Genomic DNA, 21749 nt, shown 5'->3' on the forward strand with positions numbered 1-21749 from the left:
CTCTGTAGAGGTTTCCTGTTCCTTCGGATTTGACAGCAATGACAAGGTGATCCTCACAGCTGTCCAGGTGTTTCCATGACTTTTCATTCTCTAGGTGCTTCCTATTGTGACCACACTTTCCCCATGGAGAAGATGGATGACGCCGTGGCCCCAGGCCACGAATATACCTACGAGTGGACTATCAGTGAGGACAGTGGACCCACACCCGATGACCCGTCATGCCTCACATACATCTATTATTCCTACGAGAATCTGATACAGGACTTCAACTCTGGGCTGATTGGACCTCTGCTTATTTGTAAGAAAGGTAAAAAATTAAAATAAAAATTAAAAACCCAACACTAGCAAGGATGTTGGAATGGTTAGGAGCACTACAATGGGATGAGGCTTGGGAGACTCCCGAGACATCTTAGTAAATGGAGCAAAGGGAGCAGGCTGTGGCAACCAGACCGCTGCTGGACATCAGTATCGGAGGGTTTGGAATCCGTTGTGTCTCCCTATCTCTCCTTCCTCTCCGTCCGGGAGCCTTTCCCAAGTAAACCCCTGTCTGTGGGTTTGTTCTGGGACCAGGCCCGCGTGATCTGTACCGTTCTCCTCAAAGCCAGGTCTTGAAAGTGCACAGCAGCCTTTACTCTGCTGATAGCCAGAGTAAAGGAAATAACTGACGGACGTATCTGAGGTATGGGTTGGTAAGCTGGACTACAAACACAAAACTCTAGCTTATTTTCTTAGAAAAGATGGACCGCCCTGGCTGGTTGGCTCAGCAGTAGAGCGACGGCCTGGCGTGTGGGGGAACCGGGTTCGATTCCGGCCAGGGCACATAGGAGAAGCACCCATTTGCTTCTCCACCCCCCCTCCTTCCTCTCTGTCTCTCTCTTCCCCTCCCGCAGCCAAGGCTCCATTGGAGCAAAGATGGCCCGGGTGCTGGGGATGTCTCTGTGGCCTCTGCCCCAGGCGCTAGAGTGGCTCTGGTCACGACAGAGCGACGCCCCGGAGGGGCAGAGCATCGCCCCCTGGTGGGCAGAGCGTAGCCCCTGGTGGGCGTGCCGGGTGGATCCCGGTGGGGCACATGCGGGAGTCTGACTGTCTCTCCCCGTTTCCAGCTTCGGAAAAATACAAAAAAAAAAAAAAAAAGAAAGAAAAGATGGACCACTTTGGGTAGCCGGTCTCCAACACGCTCTGTTGACTTTCTAAGAAATTTCACTGGTTGGGCCTCTGCAGAACAAGCTTGGATTTCCATTTTACCTGAAAGGAATCTAGCTCCTCTCCCGTGAAAACAAGTGACCGTATGAACTGCACTGTGGAAAACCGTGGGATAAAATCAACACCTGTCTACACACGCGCGCACATACCATCCCTACATAAATTCCTAACTCATTCACTACACAAATGTGCGTGTTCACTGCCTGGTCTATAGAAGCTGCTGGGATGGCACTAAAATAATAAAATTTATAGAGGAGCTCTTCTCTCATTTTACTCTCAGCTGCATTTTTGGCTTATATGAGAATGGACTGACCTTGACCCTCACAACCAATCCTCTAGTGAGCCATTGCATGTCCAAGCAAGATGGCTGGGTCAGACTTGGGGAGTGATGCTTTTGCCAGCAGACCCATGGCACCTGTGCACTGGCCTATTGACACCAGGGGAAGCGGACACTTTTACTAAAGCCTTGACAGCCACCAAATGTTTGTCTCTGTGACAGATCAGTTTGACCTTTAAAGCCCCACTCCTGAAGGCTATAAGACACCAGAGAAAACAAAATGTGTCAGCAAGGTTTTAATAAGGCCCCAATCATCATTACTTGATAAGGATGCCATCTTTGTTTTGTTTTGTTTTGTTTGTATTTTTCTGAAGTGATAAGCATGGAGGCAGAGAGACAGACTCCCACATGCCCCTGACTGGGATCCACCCGGCATACCCACCAGGGGGCGTTGCTCTGCCTGTCTGGGCTGTTGTTCTGCTGCAAGCGGAGGCATTCTAGCACCTGAGGCGGAGGCCATGGAGCCGTCCTCAGTGTCCGGGCCAACTTTGCTCCAATGCAGCCTTGGCTGCAGGACAAAAAGAGAGATAGAGAGGAAGGAGAGGGGGAAGGGTGGAGAAGCAGATGGGTGCCTCTCCTGTGTGCCCTGGCTGGGAATTGAACCCAGGACTTCCGCACGCTGGGCCAATGCTCTACTACTGAGCCAACCTGCCAGGGCTAAGATGCCGTTTTTAAAATAAGAACTTCTTTAAGTGGACATCACTATGATTGGTTGCTTGCCTTAAACTCTCAGCCATCTAGGAACAGCTAGTGAGAGTCTTCCGTCCAGGATACTATTGGCCAGCCCACCTTTACTTCCCCAGGCACCCTCACTGAGGACGGGATTCAGAAGATGTTTGACAGGCAGCATGTGCTGATGTTTGCAGTATTTGATGAAAGCAAGAGCTGGAGCCAGGGATCATCAGTCATGTACACAGTCAATGGCTACGTGAACGGGACGATGCCAGGTAAGGCGCGGGGTGGGGGCTCACAGCCTGACAACACGAGAGTCGTTGGCACCGTTCATCCTGCTGTTCTCCTCAAGGCACCAGGGAGGCTGACCATGTTCACTCTCTTTCCACTCTTAAACAGAAAGAGAATGTCATCTAGTGCAGTGATCCTCAAGATTTGATTATGTTTTTTTTAAGACCAGTAAGTACAACAGACAGATTCGAAGCTACCTAAATGAAAGAGTGTGCGACCTTATTAAATGGAGTGCTCTGAGCAGGTTTCGCCTTGGCCTGCATTTCCAGGAAGACCTCCAGGATATAAGCGCAGTCTCCTTAGTGGGATCTGTGGTCCCTGCTGCTGCACAGTGACGGTGCCTTCATCCCCAGAGGAAGCCTTATAGCAGTGGTCCCCAACCCCCGGAGCTGCGGACCGGTACCGGTCCGTGGGCCATTTGGTACCAGTCCGCAGAGAAAGAATAAATAACTTACATTATTTCTGTTTTATTTATATTTAAGTCTGAATGATGTTTTATTTTTTTAAAATGACCAGATTCCCTCTGTTACATCCATCTAAGACTCACTCTTGACGCTTGTCTCGTAAGTTTGACAATTATATTTAAAAATACCACAGTTTTTACGCCGATCGCATAATTTTATTTTGTGCATTTACCCGTCCCACCCTAAAGGCCGGTCCGTGAAAATATTTTCTGACATTAAACCAGTCTGTGGCCCAAAAAAAGTTGGGGACCACTGCCTTACAGGACAGAAGTTCAAGGTCAACCCGTAGCAGAAAGGGTCAGCAGGAAGAATTCAATAAAGATAAACTTCTAGTAAAGTCAAGTAGGAGATTTGGAGAGGTAATCCACATATGAAAATACTACTAGCATTTCAAAAGGTGCTGGGTGAGTACCATTCAAAGGCAAGTAGGATGTTCTCTGTTTCCATTTGTGTGAAAAAGCAAATCATAGCTACTGTTAAGAGAAAAAAAGCCTCCCACCTAAACCACTTTTATGATAGAAATGCTTTAGAACCAAAGATCCTGAGGGGAAAAAAAGTGGAAAAATGAAAATATTACTTTATTAAATAAACCATTCAAAACATAAGTTTCTCAGGAGTCACTCTCTGTATCTGAAAAATCACAAATGGCTTCACTTACTAAAAGCAAAACTTGTCACGAGTTGAGATCTTTTAAATTATGTTTTATTTCATTTAACAGCATCTCCCTGACCCTCCGCCGGGTCATTACAAGCACACTCGGGTGACACGGGCTTTCAGTCAGAGCTCCAAAACTTACCACTTCTCTACTGAGGTGTGGCATTTTAGTTGTCCATTTGTTAACTTACAAAAGTGAATTAATCATTTATCCTGGTGAAGAGGGTGCTTTACATATATTTTGTATTTTTACACATAAAGTAGCATGTCCAGCACTATGGGCATCAGAGGGGCGTGGACAAAAGAGAACTGGCATCTGTGTCCTGGCACGGTGGTTCATCTGTGCAAACATAGAGAAGCCCCAAACAGTAAACCATATGCACAAAAATAAAAATTAATAATAGGATCAGGGCACAGAGTATATGAATTTAAAGTTGAATAGTTGGGGTTAAGAGGGGCAGGGTAGGGAAATGTTATTAGTAGAAACAGCGAAGTCAATGCTGGTAAAACAGCCTTACGGAGCAGTATAAACTGAATAAATGCAGTAAATGCTAATACAGACATATGGCAGGCTCACGTCCATATGGGTATTTGCGGGGGGGGGGGCTGGCTAAATATTTCCACTAAAGCCTCCTGCTTTCAGCTTCTCATTCTCAGGTCCCAGCTTCTTGTTCTCGCCGGGATACCAGGAATCCTCACCTTGTTATAATGATCCCCTAAAAAAGACAAGCCCTTCAGTTCCTCAGTGGGGCAGGGACGGATCCTCAGCCCCATGGTCTGGGATCCAGTGACTGTGTATCTGAGATTTAAAACCCATGCCAGGGAAGGAAGCCACGGTGGGAATCATCCACACGGCAAATGAACATTTTCCCAGTCACAACGGGAGCAAAACAGGAGCAAGACTCAGCTTTTGTGCTCAGTTCTCCTTACTCCATCCGTGAAACGCTCCCAGCGGCCCGGCATGATGAGGACTTATCCACTGCGTTTCAAGGAGAGCCTGTAACCCGCAGAGTAATTCATTGCCTTGTCATTAAAGTAAGCGGGAGCAGAAGCAGTATGCAATCCTTAAATCACCTTCACAGCCCCTCCCCTTAGGCAGAGCTGCGACCTCTCCCCCACAGAGAGGATTTGGTCCTACCTACTGGATAGAGGCTCTGGCGATCCCCTCCAGCGGAGCCCAGATTGCTTCTAGAGTGACCAGCTGTCCAGGCTTTGCCAGGACTGTCCCAGTTCTTACAATGAACGTCCCGGGAAACCCCAGAGTCCGGGGCAAACTAAGATGGTCGGTCCCCTATTTGGTTGCCTCCTTGGCCAAATTCCTTAGCAACCCCCATGTTTCTGAAGTCACGTCCCCATCACTGGGGGGGGGGTCTTGCTTTTGTAGTATCAGCTACTGCAATGAGTTGTGGCTGCCTGTCGGCCCATCGCTCAGAGGTCTGCTCTCCTAGGGCAGGGACTACGATCGATCGATCTGCCCGACTGTTCCTCAGGACCTGGCACATTGCCTGGTGCACAGCAGGGACTCCCTACAGATCCGGTTAGTAAGTTCTTTATCACAGAGTGCTGACGGCCTGTTTTGCCCCCCATTTCTCCCCTTCTCAGATATAACCGTGTGTGCCCATGACCACATCAGCTGGCATCTGATTGGAATGAGCTCCGGCCCAGAACTGTTCTCCATTCATTTCAACGGCCAGGTCCTGGAGCAGAACCATCAAAAGATCTCAGCCATGACCCTCGTCAGTGCCACGTCCACCACAGCCAACATGACCGTGGGCCCGGAGGGAAAGTGGGTCATATCTTCTCTCATCCCGAAACACTTTCAAGGCAAGAAACTCTTCAACACTCTTGCACATGAACATGGCTCCTTGCCGCGCAGGCACTAATTCCCTCTTATCCCTTGCCTTTTCAAGCTGCCATGCTCCACACATACAGACAGGCCTTGGTCCCTGAGGACAGAATCTTTTACATTAAAAAAAATTTTTTTTCCATTGATTTGAGAGACAGGATGGGAGGGGGAAGGAGAAGTGAGAGAGAGAGAGAGAGAGAGAATGAGAGAGAGAGAAAAGAAGCATTGACTTGTTCTACTTATGTGCACTCATTGGTTGCTCCTCATATGAGCCCTGACTGGGGATCAAACCTGCGACATTGGTGTGTCAAGACAACACTCTCCACTGAGCCACCCACTCAGGACCGGCACAGAAGTTACCTTCTCTGCTCTGAGACTTACAGCCTTACTTGGGGATGGAGGAAGTGGAGGAATTGAGAAAGATTTTTTTAAAAAATGAAGCAAAAGCTAAGGAGGGCTGTCCTGCCATGGAAGGGAACAAATGCACACATAGAGATAGTCTTTCTTGAGGTACTTAAGATGCAGCTAAAAGAAAAGACCCGGCCTGCCCTGTGGTTGTGCAGTGAATAAAGCGATGACCTGGAATGCTGAGGTTGCCGGTTCAAAACCGTGGGCATGCTCAGTCAAGGCACATATGGGAATTGATGCTTCCTGCTCCTCCCCTCTTCTTTCTTTCTGCCTCTCTCTTTCTCTCTCTCTCTCTCTCCCCCTCTCTAAAATGAATAAATAAGATCTTTAAAAAAAAGAAAAGACCCAGATGCTAGAACAAGACAAAGGTGCAGAATTAGAGAAGCACCAAGTTACAGGGACTGTAAAAGTGTAACATGAAAAGATTTTCTCTTATCACAAAATGAGCAGGCAGAGGAACCCGATGCATGTACATTGACTAGATCAAACATAAAACATACACAGCTGAGGAATAGGCTTTTAAAAATATTGGTGAATTCTGGTGGGGGAAAAAAATCAGCTCAGGTTTTGTGGTATCACTTAAATTAAATAACTAATTGTGCTGTTACACATTGTTGCTTTAAAACTATTAGGAAGAGGGTTCATGTAAACAGAAACTAAAACGTAAGCAAATGATATCACTATAGGAAATCATTTTGTTACCAAAATCATATGTATATGCAAAACACATAAAAAAAAAGAGAGACTTCATGGGACCATTTGTCTTCTTTTTGCATGGCGCAGTTGAAATGGTATTTGAAATAAAGAAATTGTCCCACTGCCCCTGGAAGATAGAGTACCAAGTAATAATAAAACAACAACAAAACTAACATTGTTGAGGTTAAGTGCTTTTTATATTACCGCATTTCCCCATGTATAAGACTCACCCTTTTTAGAGAAACTGGATCTAAAAACTAGGTGCATCTTATGCAGTAGGAATCAATTTTTTTTACTTACATTTCCCACTTTTTTGCGCTTGTTTTTGCACTCATTGTTTTTTTTAATATTTTATTTATTGATTGATTTTTTTAGAGAGAGAGGAGTGAGAGAGAGAGAGACAGAGAGAGAGAGAAGGGGGAGGAGCAGGAAGCATCAACTCCCATATGTGCCTTGACCAGGCAAGCCCAAGGTTTCAAACCGGCAACCTCAGTGTTCCAGGTCGACGCTTTATCCCACTGTGCCACCACAGGTCAGGCCATGCACTCATTGTTGAAGACAGTGATTTGTCATCAGACACAGATGAAGACAAGCTAATGGATGGGAGTTTTGACAGTGATGAGGAGTTGTATGAACTTTATGATGAATAAAACTTGAGTTCAATAACTTTATGTAATTTTATTTTTTTCAAATTCAGGACCCCAAATTAAGGTGCATCTTATACATGGGGAAATATGGTAACTTATTTAGTTTTTAAGAACAATTTCACACAGTATGTATTAGTATTCTTTTGAGATTTTACAAATAAAGGGACAGAGAACAGGAAAAATGAGCAATCGACAAGACTAAATCATAAGATTTTAAGGGTCCAGAAATGACAAATGCTCCTGACCAGACGGAAGCAGAGGAAATCTTTCCAGCTTCCTGCCCTAATCCCCCCCTCTTTCCCTTGCTTCGGACTCCTGCCCCCCTCTCTGCTGCACCCAGAGAGCTCCAAACCAAAACATCGAAAGGTACTGGAGCATTACTTTCACTACTATTATTTAAACCTGCCGCTGTTTTAAAAGATACACATTTTGATCAGCCTTAATTTCTTCTCTCAAATTCTTTCGCTGTCCTTATGTGCTAACTCAGCTGGGATGCAGGCTTACATAGACATTAAAAACTGCGCGAAGAAAACCAGGAGCATGAAGAAGCTAACCCCAGAGCAGAGGCGGCACATGAAGAGGTGGGAATACTTCATCGCTGCGGAGGAGGTCATCTGGGACTATGCACCTGTCATCCCAGTCAACATAGACAAGTGAGTTTGGGGGGTTCTGGCCACTGGGCAAAGGTTCAAGACATGCTCCATTGGGTCCTGGATGCAATGGGGGCGATATGTCATGAGTTGAGAGCTCTCAAGGAAATACATGTAACTACCCCACACTCACAAGAGAACTCTAATAATAACAGGAATAACAATAATAGCAGCAGCTACCACTTGTTGAATGTTTGCTATTGGCCAAGCACTGTGTGAAATCCTTTCTAAGAGCTTCACTTGAATGCTAGAAGTAAGAAATGTCTCTATTGATCATGTAGATTAGGAAATAGATCAGAAAGATAAAGAAATCTGGTAATTCCAATAGCTCTCAGACATCTGAAAAACATTCCAGCTCACTCACAATAAGAGGCATGCAAATTAACCTTCATAGAAATACTGTTTTTAACCTATCAGACTTGCAGAAAAAGTGGTGTAAACTGTTGGCACGGCTGTGAGAAACAAGCACTATCATCAGTGGTGAGATTCTAATAATTTAACAACCGGTTCTCTGCCCTAATGACCATTTTAAGTATAAAAAAATGACATACCAAAAGGTAGTTTATTATTTCATGCCTTTAATACTTAAATATAAGAATAATAAAAGAGGTACACAAAACTAGATTATGAGTTTTAAAATATTAATGAAAAATATTAAATAATGCCTGACACAAAACAATAAAACTGTTATTTAAGATACTGTATTTCCATATTGCTTCTTGATTGGCGTCCTCACTTGCAATTTTCTTTGTACACGTGTGTGTGACAGAGAGAGGCAGGTAGGGACAGACAGACAGGAAGGGAGAGAGATGAGAAACATCAATTCTTCGTTGTGGTACCTTAGTTGTTCATTGATTGCTTTCTCATATGTGCCTTGATTGGGGAGCTACAGCAGAGCGAGTGACCCCTTGATTAAGCCAGCGACCTTGGGCTCAAGCTGGTGAGCCTTGCTCAAACCAGATGAGTCCGCACTCAAGCCAGCGACCTCAGGGTCTCGAACCTGGGTCCTCTGCATCCCAGTCCAACACTCTATCCACTGCGCCACCGGGTGCAATTTTCTTCACTTTTATCCGACTATCTTCAGCTGTGTGATTTATCCTTAACCATCTTTTCACTGTAGGAGTAGGGTCCCATTCCTTTAGAATATAAATCTGTGATTTCCACATTGGGTGACTATCCAGGTGCCCACCTTAGAGAGAACCCTGATTACAAGTGCCATTTTAACAGATAGTTCGCCAAACTCAACAATAAATTAGGTATCGGTTCTGCCGTACCGGTGCAAACCGGCTGAATCCCACCACTGTCATATACTGCTGGTGGGAGAGTAAATTGGAAGAGCCATTCTGGAGGATAGTTTCACATTATGTGTCAAAATTAGAAATGCCTATAGCCTTTGGCCCAGCAATCTCACCCTAGGAATTTACTACAGAGACACGCTGTTCACAGGTGACATGAGGTACATACAGGATAGTCACTGCTACCCTGTAAGCAGCTGCAAAAGACTGGAAACAACCCAAAATGTCCACCAACAGGAAACTGGTTTATAAATTATAGTAGAGCCAAACATTAAATACTGTGTGTCTGTTTTAAAAAGATGCGAACATACTCTGTGTACCAATATAAAAAGTTCTCCAAGTTATGTTATTAAATTGAAAAGTCAAGGGAGCAAGTTGACAGAATAGAAAGTCCCCCGCTCACTGCCCCCAGAAGCAAAAGTAATTTGTCAGCCATTCACAAACAAAAGGGCTTTTGTAAGAGCATTGGAACCCAGGTAGAAACCTGCAAAAATGCTAAAGAGAGTTCTTCAAGTTGAAATGAAAGAGACACTACATTATAACATGAACCATCTGAGCCCTGATATAGTGTGGTGACTATAATAATACTGTACTTTATTTAAATTGGTTAAGATAGTAGGTCTAAAGTTTTCTCATCACACACATACACACACACGCAAGAAAATAGTAACTAGGTAAGGTGGCGCAAGTGTTAATTAATTTCATTATGGTAATAACACATATACTATCATGTCGTACACCTCAAATATATACAATTTTTATTTGTCAATTATATCTCAGTGATACTGAAAAATGCAAAAAGAAAAAAAGTCAAGGTGCATTCCAGAGTATATAAAGTCTTTTGTTAAAGGAGTGAGAAGATGAGAAAATTTATATTTGCAAGTTATATTTGCATAAATTTGCATAAAGATGATCTGGCCTTATCCACGAGGAATTAATACAAGTGAACACTTGGAAAATGCAGGGAGAGTTAGAGAGGTGAGGTTGAGAGGATATAGTGTGTGAGTGAGAGTTTTCACTAATCAAATTTGTTTGAATGTATTTGCTATTTAAAAGATCAAAAAAGGAATTAATCAGGATTATAGAATAACCAACAATACTTAGGTAGGAATCCAGGACTCTCTGGCAACAGTCAGTGCTTTTGATTATGCAAAATAAATGCATGAAATGGATAAATTCTATCATGGAGTTTCTGCTTTTGCAAACAGAGGTAATAAAGAGGACCATGCAGCAAAGTGGGGTTTTTTTTGTTTGTTTGCTGCTTCTAAACCATTTATCACAGTACCATAGAAGATGGCACCAATCCTGAGCGGGAGGTAGACAGGCTAGACCAACAGCACAGAACTGTGTCTAATAAAGGTGGTAAAAGCTTCCTGGAGTGAGAAAGTACTTTTAGAGGTTGAGAAATACCTGGAAAGCCAACCAGGGTACCAAAAACACTAAAGAAAAATTCACAGTACTTGCTAATCTTTCACCCATGGGCACCTCCCCCCAGAGATACCTGAGGTCCACTCTAGCAACCGGAGGGACAGCAAGACCTGAGTAGCTGCTTGTAACCATGGTATGACTTTACCAGACAGATCAGAGGTTTCCAGTTTTCCAACTGGAAGGAAGGTATTAGGACTTTGCCAATCATATTAAGAGCTTTTTAGAAAACTAGATTTTTAGTGAAGCTAAGAGCAGAGCTTCTAAGCACAAGGGTGTACCCACCCTACCAGGGTCTCTCTCTACTTGAGGAAATGGTTAATTTTTTAATATTTCATTTCACTTTAAGAAAATACAAAGCTCTGCATTTGGATAATTTCTCGAACCAAATTGGAAAACATTACAAGAAGGTTGTCTACAAGCAGTACCAAGATGAGTCCTTCACAAAACGCCTGGAGGAATCCAATAACAAAGAAGATGGGATCTTGGGCCCTATTATCAGAGCCCAGGTCAGAGACACACTCAAAGTAAGTAACAGAAATGCAGGACCATAGAGAGGAAATTACATAGTGAAAGACATTATAAGTACTGGTTGTTTACTTATTTTGGGGGGAGGGGAAAAATGTCCTTATAGTTTTTATCTCAAACACAACTTCTAGTTTCTATTTACTATTTGCACTAATGTATAGCCTACCTTATAATACAAAGAATCTGAGACAGTTTATCACATTATAAAGGAATAACAAAGAGTGCATGTCATTGGGGTGAATAATATGGGGACAAAGAAAATAAAGCCTGGGATAAGGTGAGTATAATAAAACATATTTTATGTGATCTTATATGGTTTTCTGCAAATTTATTCCTGAGCTTTCTAGCAGCCAAAGTAGAAAGAAAAACAGGTCAGGGCAAGAATCACAACAGTCATAAAAGAAGTACGAGACCCGAGAAGAACTTCTCCCAGAGATCCTTGAACAGGGGATGCCGTGGATGGCCTCCTTGATAAAATCCCTACCATTGGCACAATAAATAAAAATGCTGTAGAGTTCTTTTAAAATGTATCTCACCAGAGCTGAGAATATAGCACAGTAAACACAGCTGAGAAAAAACAACCCTTCACTGTGGTCTAGGTATGTAGTCCTCTGAAGACTGGTCTCTGATGGAGGTGAGGTTAGATACGTACCCTGAGCACTGAGTGAGGTTAGATACATACCCTGAGCACTGAGTGAGGTTAGATACGTATCCTGAGCACTGAGTGTTCTTGGGGCAGTTTTCCTTAAATGTTATGTCACATCCTCAAGCTTGTGATAAGAACTGGGAAGCAGAGAATTGAAGGTTGCAATCTTTGGCAAGATTCTAGAATGCAGATAATCTACAGATGGAGGATGATCTCCATCTTGGTTGGCAATCAACCCAAGTAGAAGATAAGATCAAGGTTCTCTTTTGAAGATTAAGGAGCCTCACCAGGACTCCTGTGTGAATAAGGCTTCTCCCTTGACCTCTGCGTGGGGCTGAACTAAGGCCAATTCTGTTCCTTTGAAAATAACAAAAGGACCAGAAAGCAACCTTCTTCTCTGTTCCTCTCTCCCTTTCCCCATTTCTAATCCCTTTGAGGTGCTCCTAGAGAGTGTTAACATACCTCATTAGGAATTTAGTGCCTGGCTCTCTGCTGTGTCCCTCAACAAGCTGGTTTAAAGACAGTGGTCCTAGGGGCTCTGGCTGGCTGGAGAAGGGGGTCATGGAGCAGGGAGAAGGGGAGCAAATTACAAGGCAGATGTGGTCCAAGTTGAAAGGAAATGGGAAGAGAAACGGGAACCCGTGTGCAGAGGGTGGCACACTGAGGAACAATGCCATCTCTAAGGTCAGACTTCAGTGTGAGGGGAAACTCTCTCACACGCTTCTGTCAGATGATGGCAGGGACTGCTGCTCGATAAACAGAACTAATTTACATGCACACACACACACACACAAACACACACACACCATCCAACAAGTGAATGTGCAAAGTGAACACCCCATATTAATTCTCACGGTCAACTGTCAATCCTGAATAACAAACTTGAGTTAACTTTGTAGATCGTGTTCAAAAACATGGCCAGTCGTGCCTACAGCATCTACCCTCACGGAGTGACCTTCTCTTCTTTTGAAAATGAAGTCAACTCTTCCTCCACCTCAGGTTTGAATCTTTCCCTTCTGCTGAATGAAACTGTGAACCTCTGAGACACTACCCTATGTTTACCACAGTCCCCCTTGCTCAGGAGTATAACTTGTGCTGTCAGGAAGTACAAATACACGGGCGGGTATCCTAAAGGTCACAAGGAAACCCTGCTCACTTCAAAGGTTTTATTTACCATGCTGGTTACAAAATACAGTGTCCTTTGTTGGTGCCGTAGCAGCCTCTAGCGGAGCAAGAGTTGAGGGACAACAGGCTATCCGGGTTCTAGCAAACAGATTTCAATAGAAGAAGAATATTCCTTTTCCCAATATTAATTGGTTGCGATGAGAGATCAGTTATGTCATTTATTCATTTGTTCATTTGTCACTCATTTATTCATTGTCATGAAATGATTTTGAAAATGAGAACAACTTTGACTCTATTTTCTTCCAAAGGCAGTAAAACCATGATCAGAGCAGTTCAGCCAGGGGAAACCTACACTTATAAATGGAACATCCTAGAGTCTGACGAGCCTGCAGAAAACGATGCGCAGTGCTTGACAAGACCGTACTACAGTGATGTGGACGTCACGAGGGACACCGCCTCTGGGCTGATCGGGCTCCTCCTAATTTGTAAGAGCAGATCCTTGGACAAGCGAGGAATACAGGTATTTTGTCCTTGACAGAACCTTTCAGAAATTCCAAGAGTTCCTTCCGGCTGGAACAGATCAGGTCTCCTTGCTAAACAATGGAGCTTTTCTGGAGAACAGGAAATATTAAGTAGTCCTCTCAAGTGTGAACGGGTTGACATTTACTCCTGTGGTAATGTTTTTGTCTTGTCTCTTCCCAACGGGACTCTCCCTGCCAAAGGCGAGTCTACATACAGTGTTTTGCTATCATTTCAAATTCTAGGTCTGTTGGCATTATCTATGTGCAGAGCAAGTCACTTGGCCTCTCTTAATTTCTTCCTTTTATGAAATGGGTAATACCCACACTAAAAATCCCCCAGGGTTGTTTGGGGGCTCAATGAGACACCACCTGGTAAAAGTGTAAAGCTCTGTGCCAATTCTTGTTATTTTTAGAGATCCGCGCCAGAAAGAGATCAGAGGTGTACACTGGAGACGTAGCTTCTGGTGAGATTGGCCCTTGACAATGATCCATCTCTAGCGAAACTGAATTATACAAAGATATAGATCTTCTGACTTGATCTCCACTGTAGAATCATCTTATTAACCTAAAATTCACAATTAGGCTAAGCTATAATTAAAAAAAAAAAAAGAGTCTCATCCAAAGGCATACAAAGTAAATATATATATGCCTAGGAGAATCAGAAATGAACATTTGGAAGTTCCTAACTCACCCAGCTTGGAAAGGAAACAGGTAGCGTGAGGCACAAAGCTTTCCTATTGCAACCTTCTGTTTTATCCTTTGCCATCGTTAGGAGCACATCCAGGCTGAAAGGCGTCCGATCGCAGAGATAAACAGATTTACATTTGCCATGAAAAATAGAATTTTCCTATTAGGCTATTTTAGTCTCTGATTTTCTGATCTGCTCTGTTTGCTTTTGCGTAATAGCTTTGGCTCTAGTAAGGACTCTGTATACAATGGACTCTCACAAAGGCCCAAATTGGTGGCTTCGGTGGCCTGAGGACCGTGCCCCTGTGGTGTCTGCAGTTACAGGGAGCTGGCTGAACATTAAGCACTGAGCATGGCCCTTTCCCCCCAGAGGGCGGCAGACATCGAGCAGCAGGCTGTGTTTGCTGTGTTTGATGAGAACAAGAGCTGGTACATCGAGGACAACATCAACAAGTTCTGCGAAAATCCTGAGAAGGTGAACCGGGACGACCCCAAGTTTTACGAATCCAACGTCATGAGCAGTAAGTCGGGGCGCTGTCTTTGTCCGTCAGCCTCTCCCACCTCTGGCTGCAGCCTGGCTGTGCCTAGAGGCGGACAAGGATGGGAACCCCCTTGCCCCTTTGCCTCATGTCCACCCAGCGACTTGGTGATGCGATTACGCAAAGGGTGGCATTACGGCAACCTCTTTACAGCAAGAGGGCGAAAGCTTATTATCCTGACACATCTACATGTCTTCTTGGTCTCCTGCTCCAAGTGTGTGTGTGTGTGTGTGTGTGTGTGTGTGCACATGCTCCAGGCAGGGAAGAATGGTGAGAGGCAGGGATGGTGAAGGAAGGGGCTACAGGCAAAAACAAACAGACTGGGTGCGAGGTGACTACTCAAAGGCCAGGGTGGACTGGACTTTCAAATCACACCAAGTGGATGGGGAGCAGAAGTTCTGCAAAGTCCCTCTGGGAAGAGGTCTGAAGCAGGCAGTAGGAACTTCAGAACAGCAGGCATTCCCTGAGCCTCGGATGCCTAAGTTCAGTGTCCAGAGCCGCGGCTGGGGGATGTCTGAGTTTGATATTCTAGTCCAGCAATTTTCAACCTTTTTCATCTCATGGCACTCATAAACTAATTATTAAATTCTGCAGTACACCAAAAAAGAAAAAAAAGTATATTTATATATGTATATGTATATATACATATAGCCGATCTAGGAAAAAAAAAAGTATAATTTTGATCCGTTCACACCAGGTGGCTGCTGTTGTGTTGGCGTTGCCATGTTTTTTATTTGACAATCTAAGGGGAAAGAGATCAGTGTCCCAGATTCAACAGGGAGGTAAAGCATGTTTTAAAAATTCTGGCAGTGCACCAGTTAAAAATCGCTGTGCTAGTCATGTGTTAGACCCGGTAAAGCTCATCGCAGGTCATCGCTGCTTTGATACAACCAAATTGCCATTGGGATGTTTATTTTTGGTGTGATACATGTGCCCGGGCGTTGGCACAAGCCTGGTGTTGTAACACACCTGACTTTTCCAGCTATCAACGGCTTCGTGCCCGAGAGTATATCCACACTCGGGTTCTGCTTTGATGACACTGTCCAGTGGCACTTCTGCAGTGTGGGAACCCAGGATGACATTCTGACCATTCACTTCACTGGGCACTCCTTCATCTATGGAAAACGGCACGAGGACACCCTGACCCTCTTTCCCATGCGTGGGGAGTCTGTGACCGTCACCATGGACAATGTCGGTAAGAGCCGGGATGCGGGGAGAGGGCTCCCTGGCCCCTCCAGGTCGGCTGCAGCTCTCTGGACTCCCCCAGCACCCAGGCTTAGCTCTGTGGTCTCTGGCAGGCTTTCCTTTCCATACTTGTCATGATTTCTCTTTGGGAGATTAATGCCCTCAGTGGCTCCAGTCCTTTAATGTGAGTCCCATTTATCCTTCTCTGGGCACAGTGAGAAGACACACATTCACACAAAGGGAGGGCATAACTTTGAGGAGGAAGCATGAGTATTCAGTCACAAAAGAACATTTCTTTTTGTTGTTTAATTTTTCCATTGATTTGAGAAGGAAGAGAAAGGGAGAGTGAAGCATGAATTTATTGCTCCATTTAGTTGTGCGCTTATTGTTTGCTTCTCATATGTGCCCTGACTGGGGGGTCAAACCTGGGTCCTTGGCACAATGGGATGATGCTCTATCCATTGACCCACCTGGCTAGGGCCAAAAGACCATTTCTTTAATCAAAATGCCCTTTTTGGTTTTCTAAGACAGCCATTTACCCAATGGTTAGGCTGGCCGCAGAGATAGCACAGTGTCCTGGGAAGCATCAGACCTGGGTTCAAATCCTGCCATGCTACTCAATATCTGTGTAACCTCAGGCAAGTGACTTGACCTCACTGAACCTCAATTTATTCATCTGGACAAATCAGAATAATAACACCATACAGAGTAGTTTTGTTCATTAATTATAACATGTGCCAAGTGTCTAGCACTTAGTAGATGCGCAACAAGTGGAAAGTATTGGAGACTTCCCAGTAAATCTTACCATTTCAAAGAGACTCAAAATTGCCCTGGGCCCATGTGAACTATTTAATACTTAGAAATAGCTAAATGTCTCTTATTTCTGGGGGTAGACATCACCCTCCTCCCCCAACTCCAATTCTCAAGCAAGATGTGCCCCTGACAAGATGTATATGATTTTTAAAGTTCATTTTATTCTCAATGCATTCCTTTTTATTTTTATTTGTTTAGTGAGAAAGAGAGAGACAGGAAGGGAGACTGAGAAACATCAACACAGAGTTGAGGCACTTTAGTTGTTCATTCACTGCTTTCTCATACATGCCTTGACTGGGGGGCTCCAGCTGAGCCTGTGACCCTTTGCTCAAGCAGTGACCTCAGGTTCAAGCCATCGACCATGGGGTAATGTCTATGGTCCCACTCTCAAGCCAGATGAGGCTGTGCTCAAGCTGGCAACCTCGGGGCTTTGAACCTGGGTCCTTAGCATTCAAGGTCGATGTGCCACCACCTGGTCGGGCTATCCCTTGTTAAATATATTCTCAAACAGTGACTCTCAAACTATCTGTGCTAAGAAGTTTTTTTCTCCTTCATCTCTACTGACCAATACTTTTGGTCTATACTCTGCTATACAAGGTAAGCATACCAATCACATGCTTGGATGTCACAGTTATGTCAGATTGCTCAAAAGTGTCCTAAGCACTTGATTCTCAGTGTTCTCCTTATGTCACTGTGGAACAGTAATCAACAGTTCACAGAGCATCAGTGGTCCCCGGAACACACTTGTACATCCCTAACTGAAGTCTGTTGGAAATTATCTGCCACAGGGGATACTAGGGTTTTCATATCTTTTCTAGACTTACAGCTCTTTATTCTCCTGTTTCTCTCTGCTATAGGAACTTGGATGTTAGCGGCCATGAGTTCCAATCGAAGAAGCAAACACCTCCGGCTGAGATTCAGGGACGTCCGGTGTATCCGGAACGATGACGAAGATGTTTATGAGATATATGAACCCCCAGCCTCTTCATCCATGACTACACGGAAAATGCGTGAGTCTTCAGAGAGCCAAGGTGAAGAGGAGGATGCCGTCGATGATTACCAGGACATATTGGCTTTATCACTGGGAATTAGGTCGTTCAGAAATTCATCACTGGATCAGGAGGAAGATGCGTTTAATCTTACTGCCCTAGCCCTGGAGGACAGCTCTGACTTCACTCCTCCAAGTACTGTCCCACTTGTCAGTTCAAATTCTTCTTCCCAAAGTAACGTGAGCAGGCTCATCAGCAGTAACTTGGCAGAACCTCATAAAACCCTTTCTCATTCTGAAACCACCACAGCTGGTCCCTATGTGGGACACAGCCTAGAAAAAAACTCAGTTCTCAACCCATCCACAGCAACTCATTCTAACTCTTATTCTGAAGACCCTATTCAGGATCCTCTACAATCAAATGTCACAGGGACAAGCCTACTTCCGCTTGGTACAGAAGGATCCGGAAGTCAAGAATATGCTAAACATAAGGGATTCGAGGAAGGAAGAGACCAAGAGGCAAGGCACAAGGTTCCCCAGGTGGAATTTCAAGCACATGAAACTGGGAGACACTCAAGCCAAGGTGACTCTTTTCCTTCTGGCATGGGATCCTGGAAGGACCTTTCCCACGATCTGTTACTCATAAAACAAAAGAATCCATCAAAGATTTTGAATGGGAAATGGCATTTGGCTTTTGAAAAGGGTAGTTATGAAATAATCCCAGAGGCTGATAAAGACACGGCTGTCAATAAGCTGCTGAACAGCCCCCAGGATGCCGCAGGGACTTGGGGAGAAAGCACTCCTCTTTCAAACAAGCGTGGAAAGCAGGGTGGCCACCCAAAGTTGTCTGGAATTAACCATAAACTTCTACAAAGAAGACAGGATGGAGGAAAGAGTGGATTGAAGAACAGCACCTTTTTAATTCGGACACGAAAACGGAAGCGTGCACATAATAGTCTTTTCTCTCCAAGGGGCTTTCACCCTCTCCGAGGGGAGGTCCCCATCACATTTTCAGATGCACTCCACAAGTCCAATGAAACATCTCTTCTCACAGACCCCAACCAGACAGCCCCCTCCATGAATCTCAGCCTGCTGGCCTCACTTCCTGACCATGATCAGAATTCCCCAAACAACACTGGTGAGACACGTTTCTCTCCGGATACTCATCAGACAGTGCCCCCAGAGCATTACCACTCGTTCCCTACTCAAGATGCTGATCAAGTGCACTTCACTACAGACCCCAAGCACACATACTCTCCAGAGCCTGGCCAGGAGCTCGACTATGATCTAAGAAACCCATCCTTCCCTACCGACACTGGACAAATGTTCCCTTCCTTAGAACTTCAAGTTTGGCAGACAACCATCACTCCGGACCTCAGTCAGACGACCCTCTCCCCTGACTTTGGTCAGGAGACTCTCTCTCCAGACCTCGGCCTGATGACCCTCTCTCCTGACCTCAGTAAGACGACCCTCTCCCCTGATCTCGGCCAGGAGACCTTTTACCCTGACCTTGGGCAGATGACCTTCTCCCCTGACCTTGGCCAAGAGACCCTTTCTCCTGACATTGGTCAGGAGATCTCCCCTGACCTCGAACTGGAGACCCTTTCTTCAGACTTCGGTCAGACGACCCTCTCCCCAGACCTCAGCCAGATGACCTTCTCTCCAGTCCTCAGTCAGATGACCCTCTCCCCTGACCTTCAGGAGACCCTCTCCCCAGACCTTGGTCAGACGACCCTTTCCCCTGACCTTGGTCAGGAGACCCTCTCCCCAGACCTCAGCCAGGAGACTTTCTCTCCAGACCTCAGTCAGATGACCCTTTCCCCAGACCTTGGTCAGATGACCCTCTCCCCAGACCTTGGTCAGACTACCCTCTCCCCTGACCTCAGCCAGGAGACTCTCTCTCCAGACCTCAGTCAGATGACCTTCTCCCCAGACCTTGGTCAGATGACCCTCTCCCCTGACCTCAGCCAGGAGACTCTCTCTCCAGACCTCAGTCAGACAACCCTCTCCCCAGACCTTGGTCAGACGACCCTCTCCCCTGACCTCAGCCAGGAGACTCTCTCTCCAGACCTTGGCCAGATGACCCTGCCTCCTGATCTCAGGCAGACATCTCCTCCTCCAGACCTCAATCAAACATCTGACACCTCTGAATCTAGTCAGTTATTGCCTCTTCCAGAATTTGGTCAGACTTTCCCTTATTCAGACCGTGGTCAGATGCCTCAACTCTCTCCTCCACTAAATGATACTTTCACGACAAGGGAATTTAACTCACCAATTGTTGTTGGCTTCAGTGGCGAGGATGGAGATTACATCGAGTTTATACCAGTGAAGACAGAAGAGAGCAGTGAAGAAGACTACCATGAAATTGACCATGTGGCCTATGATGACCCTTACCAAACCGATATTAGGACAGACACCAACTCCTCCAGAAACCCTGACCACATTGCATCATGGTACCTCCGCAGCAACAATGGAAAAAGCAAAATTTATTACATTGCGGCTGAAGAAATATCCTGGGATTATTCAAAATTTGCACAAAGGTTTGGCCAGTTTTCTCCTCTCATTGTCTCACTTTTCCACTGCTGCTAAAAGAGTAATTTCAACAGTCCAAGGAGATAAGGCTGGGAAAACTAGCTAGGTACAATTGAGTTCCCCTATCGCAATTTGGCTTATACTATTTTTTTTTTTGTCAGTTCCAAGATTAGCTACTCTATGTTAGGTGACATCAGGGCAATATAAAAACAATCACTAAAAGAGGTCTATGATGTCCTGTAGTTATAAATAAACTCCCATCTCTCTTTTCTTCCCTCATCACACATGTTCCTACTCCCCCCTCATGCCCCAGTACAGATCCCACCTTACTCATAGCTATCTGCTAATTAATATTATTTCATTCAAGTTAGCTTAAAATCCAAATTTATGATGTAGTCATCTCCTTTTGCGCTTCCTTGTTTACCAAAACATTTTAGTCCTGGCCCATTGGCTCAGCAGTAGAGCATTGGCCCAGTGTGTGGATGTCCCAGGTTCCATTCCTAGTCAGAGCACACAGGAGAAGCATCCATCTGCTTCCAGTCAGGGCACACAGGAGAAGCATCCATCTGCTTCCAGTCAGGGCACACAGGAGAAGCACCCATCTGCTTCCAGTCAGGGCACACAGGAGAAGCACCCATCTGCTTCCAGTCAGGGCACACAGGAGAAGCATCCATCTGCTTCCAGCCAGGGCACACAGGAGAAGCACCCATCTGCTTCTCCACCCTTTTCCCCTCTCCTTTCTCTCTATCTCTTTCTTCCCCTCCCACAGCCAAGGCTCCATTGGAGCAAGTTGGCCCTGGGCACTGAGGACAGCTCCATGGCCTCTGCTTCAGGTGTCAGAATGGCTCCAGTTGCAACGAGCAATGTTGAGATGGGCAGAGCATTGTCCCCTGGTGGGCATGCCAGGTGGGCGCATGCAAGAGTCTGCCTCCCTGCTTCTCACTTCAGAAAAATACAAAAAAAAATTTTTTTTTAACTTGTTTACCAGTTGCTATAAAGTATATGGCATCTGCAGGAAGTTTAATTCCAATTCCATGAGATTCTAATAGCAGAGGCCAAGGATGTAAACTAGCTTAGAAACAAAAAACGAGTTTATCCCTTCTGCTGAAGTAGTCATTAGATGATGATTTATCTTGATTTAAACTTGAGTTTAACTTGGCTTATAAAGTCACTAACCTAATAACTCTCTGATGAGTGCTTCTTCTCCCCCAGGTATTGTGCTAAGTGCTGAGATGCTAAGAGACTATAATAAACACACCTCCTGCCCCCGTGGAACTTATGTCTAGTTGGGCAGGTAGACATGACACATCTTCACACAGAAGTGTAAAATGGAACCATGATCAAGAGCAAGAAGTAGAGGTAGACATGTGGTGACATGAGAATTGGGGAATCTGACTCTGAAGAAGTGGCATTTGATTTGAGATCTGAACGCAAGTAAGAGTGAACTAGCCAGGGGGTGAATTCTAGACAGGGATTCCAGACAACACTCTAGATCAGGGGTCCCCAAACTTTTTACACAGAGGGCCAGTTCACTGTCCCTCAGATAGTTGGAGGGCCGGACTATAAAAAAAACTATGAACAAATCCCTATGCACACT

General features: G+C 45.0%; 1 protein-coding gene across 1 annotated transcript in view; it reads left to right on the top strand.

Annotated features, from left to right (window-relative positions):
- The window catches only part of F5 (coagulation factor V), a 64645-nt gene that overhangs the window by 19594 nt on the left and 23302 nt on the right, over window positions 1–21749 (top strand). Inside the window, exons 4-13 of the mRNA XM_066261080.1 lie at window positions 95–307; window positions 2344–2487; window positions 5224–5445; window positions 7706–7871; window positions 10938–11115; window positions 12662–12761; window positions 13196–13407; window positions 14466–14616; window positions 15617–15829; window positions 17490–20160. Coding sequence (XP_066117177.1) covers window positions 95–307; window positions 2344–2487; window positions 5224–5445; window positions 7706–7871; window positions 10938–11115; window positions 12662–12761; window positions 13196–13407; window positions 14466–14616; window positions 15617–15829; window positions 17490–20160 — 4270 coding nt within the window. The remainder of the gene's footprint in view (window positions 1–94; window positions 308–2343; window positions 2488–5223; window positions 5446–7705; window positions 7872–10937; window positions 11116–12661; window positions 12762–13195; window positions 13408–14465; window positions 14617–15616; window positions 15830–17489; window positions 20161–21749) is intronic.

Source organism: Saccopteryx bilineata, chromosome 2, assembly GCF_036850765.1.
Source record: "Saccopteryx bilineata isolate mSacBil1 chromosome 2, mSacBil1_pri_phased_curated, whole genome shotgun sequence".
NCBI classification, from domain to species: Eukaryota; Metazoa; Chordata; class Mammalia; order Chiroptera; family Emballonuridae; genus Saccopteryx; species Saccopteryx bilineata.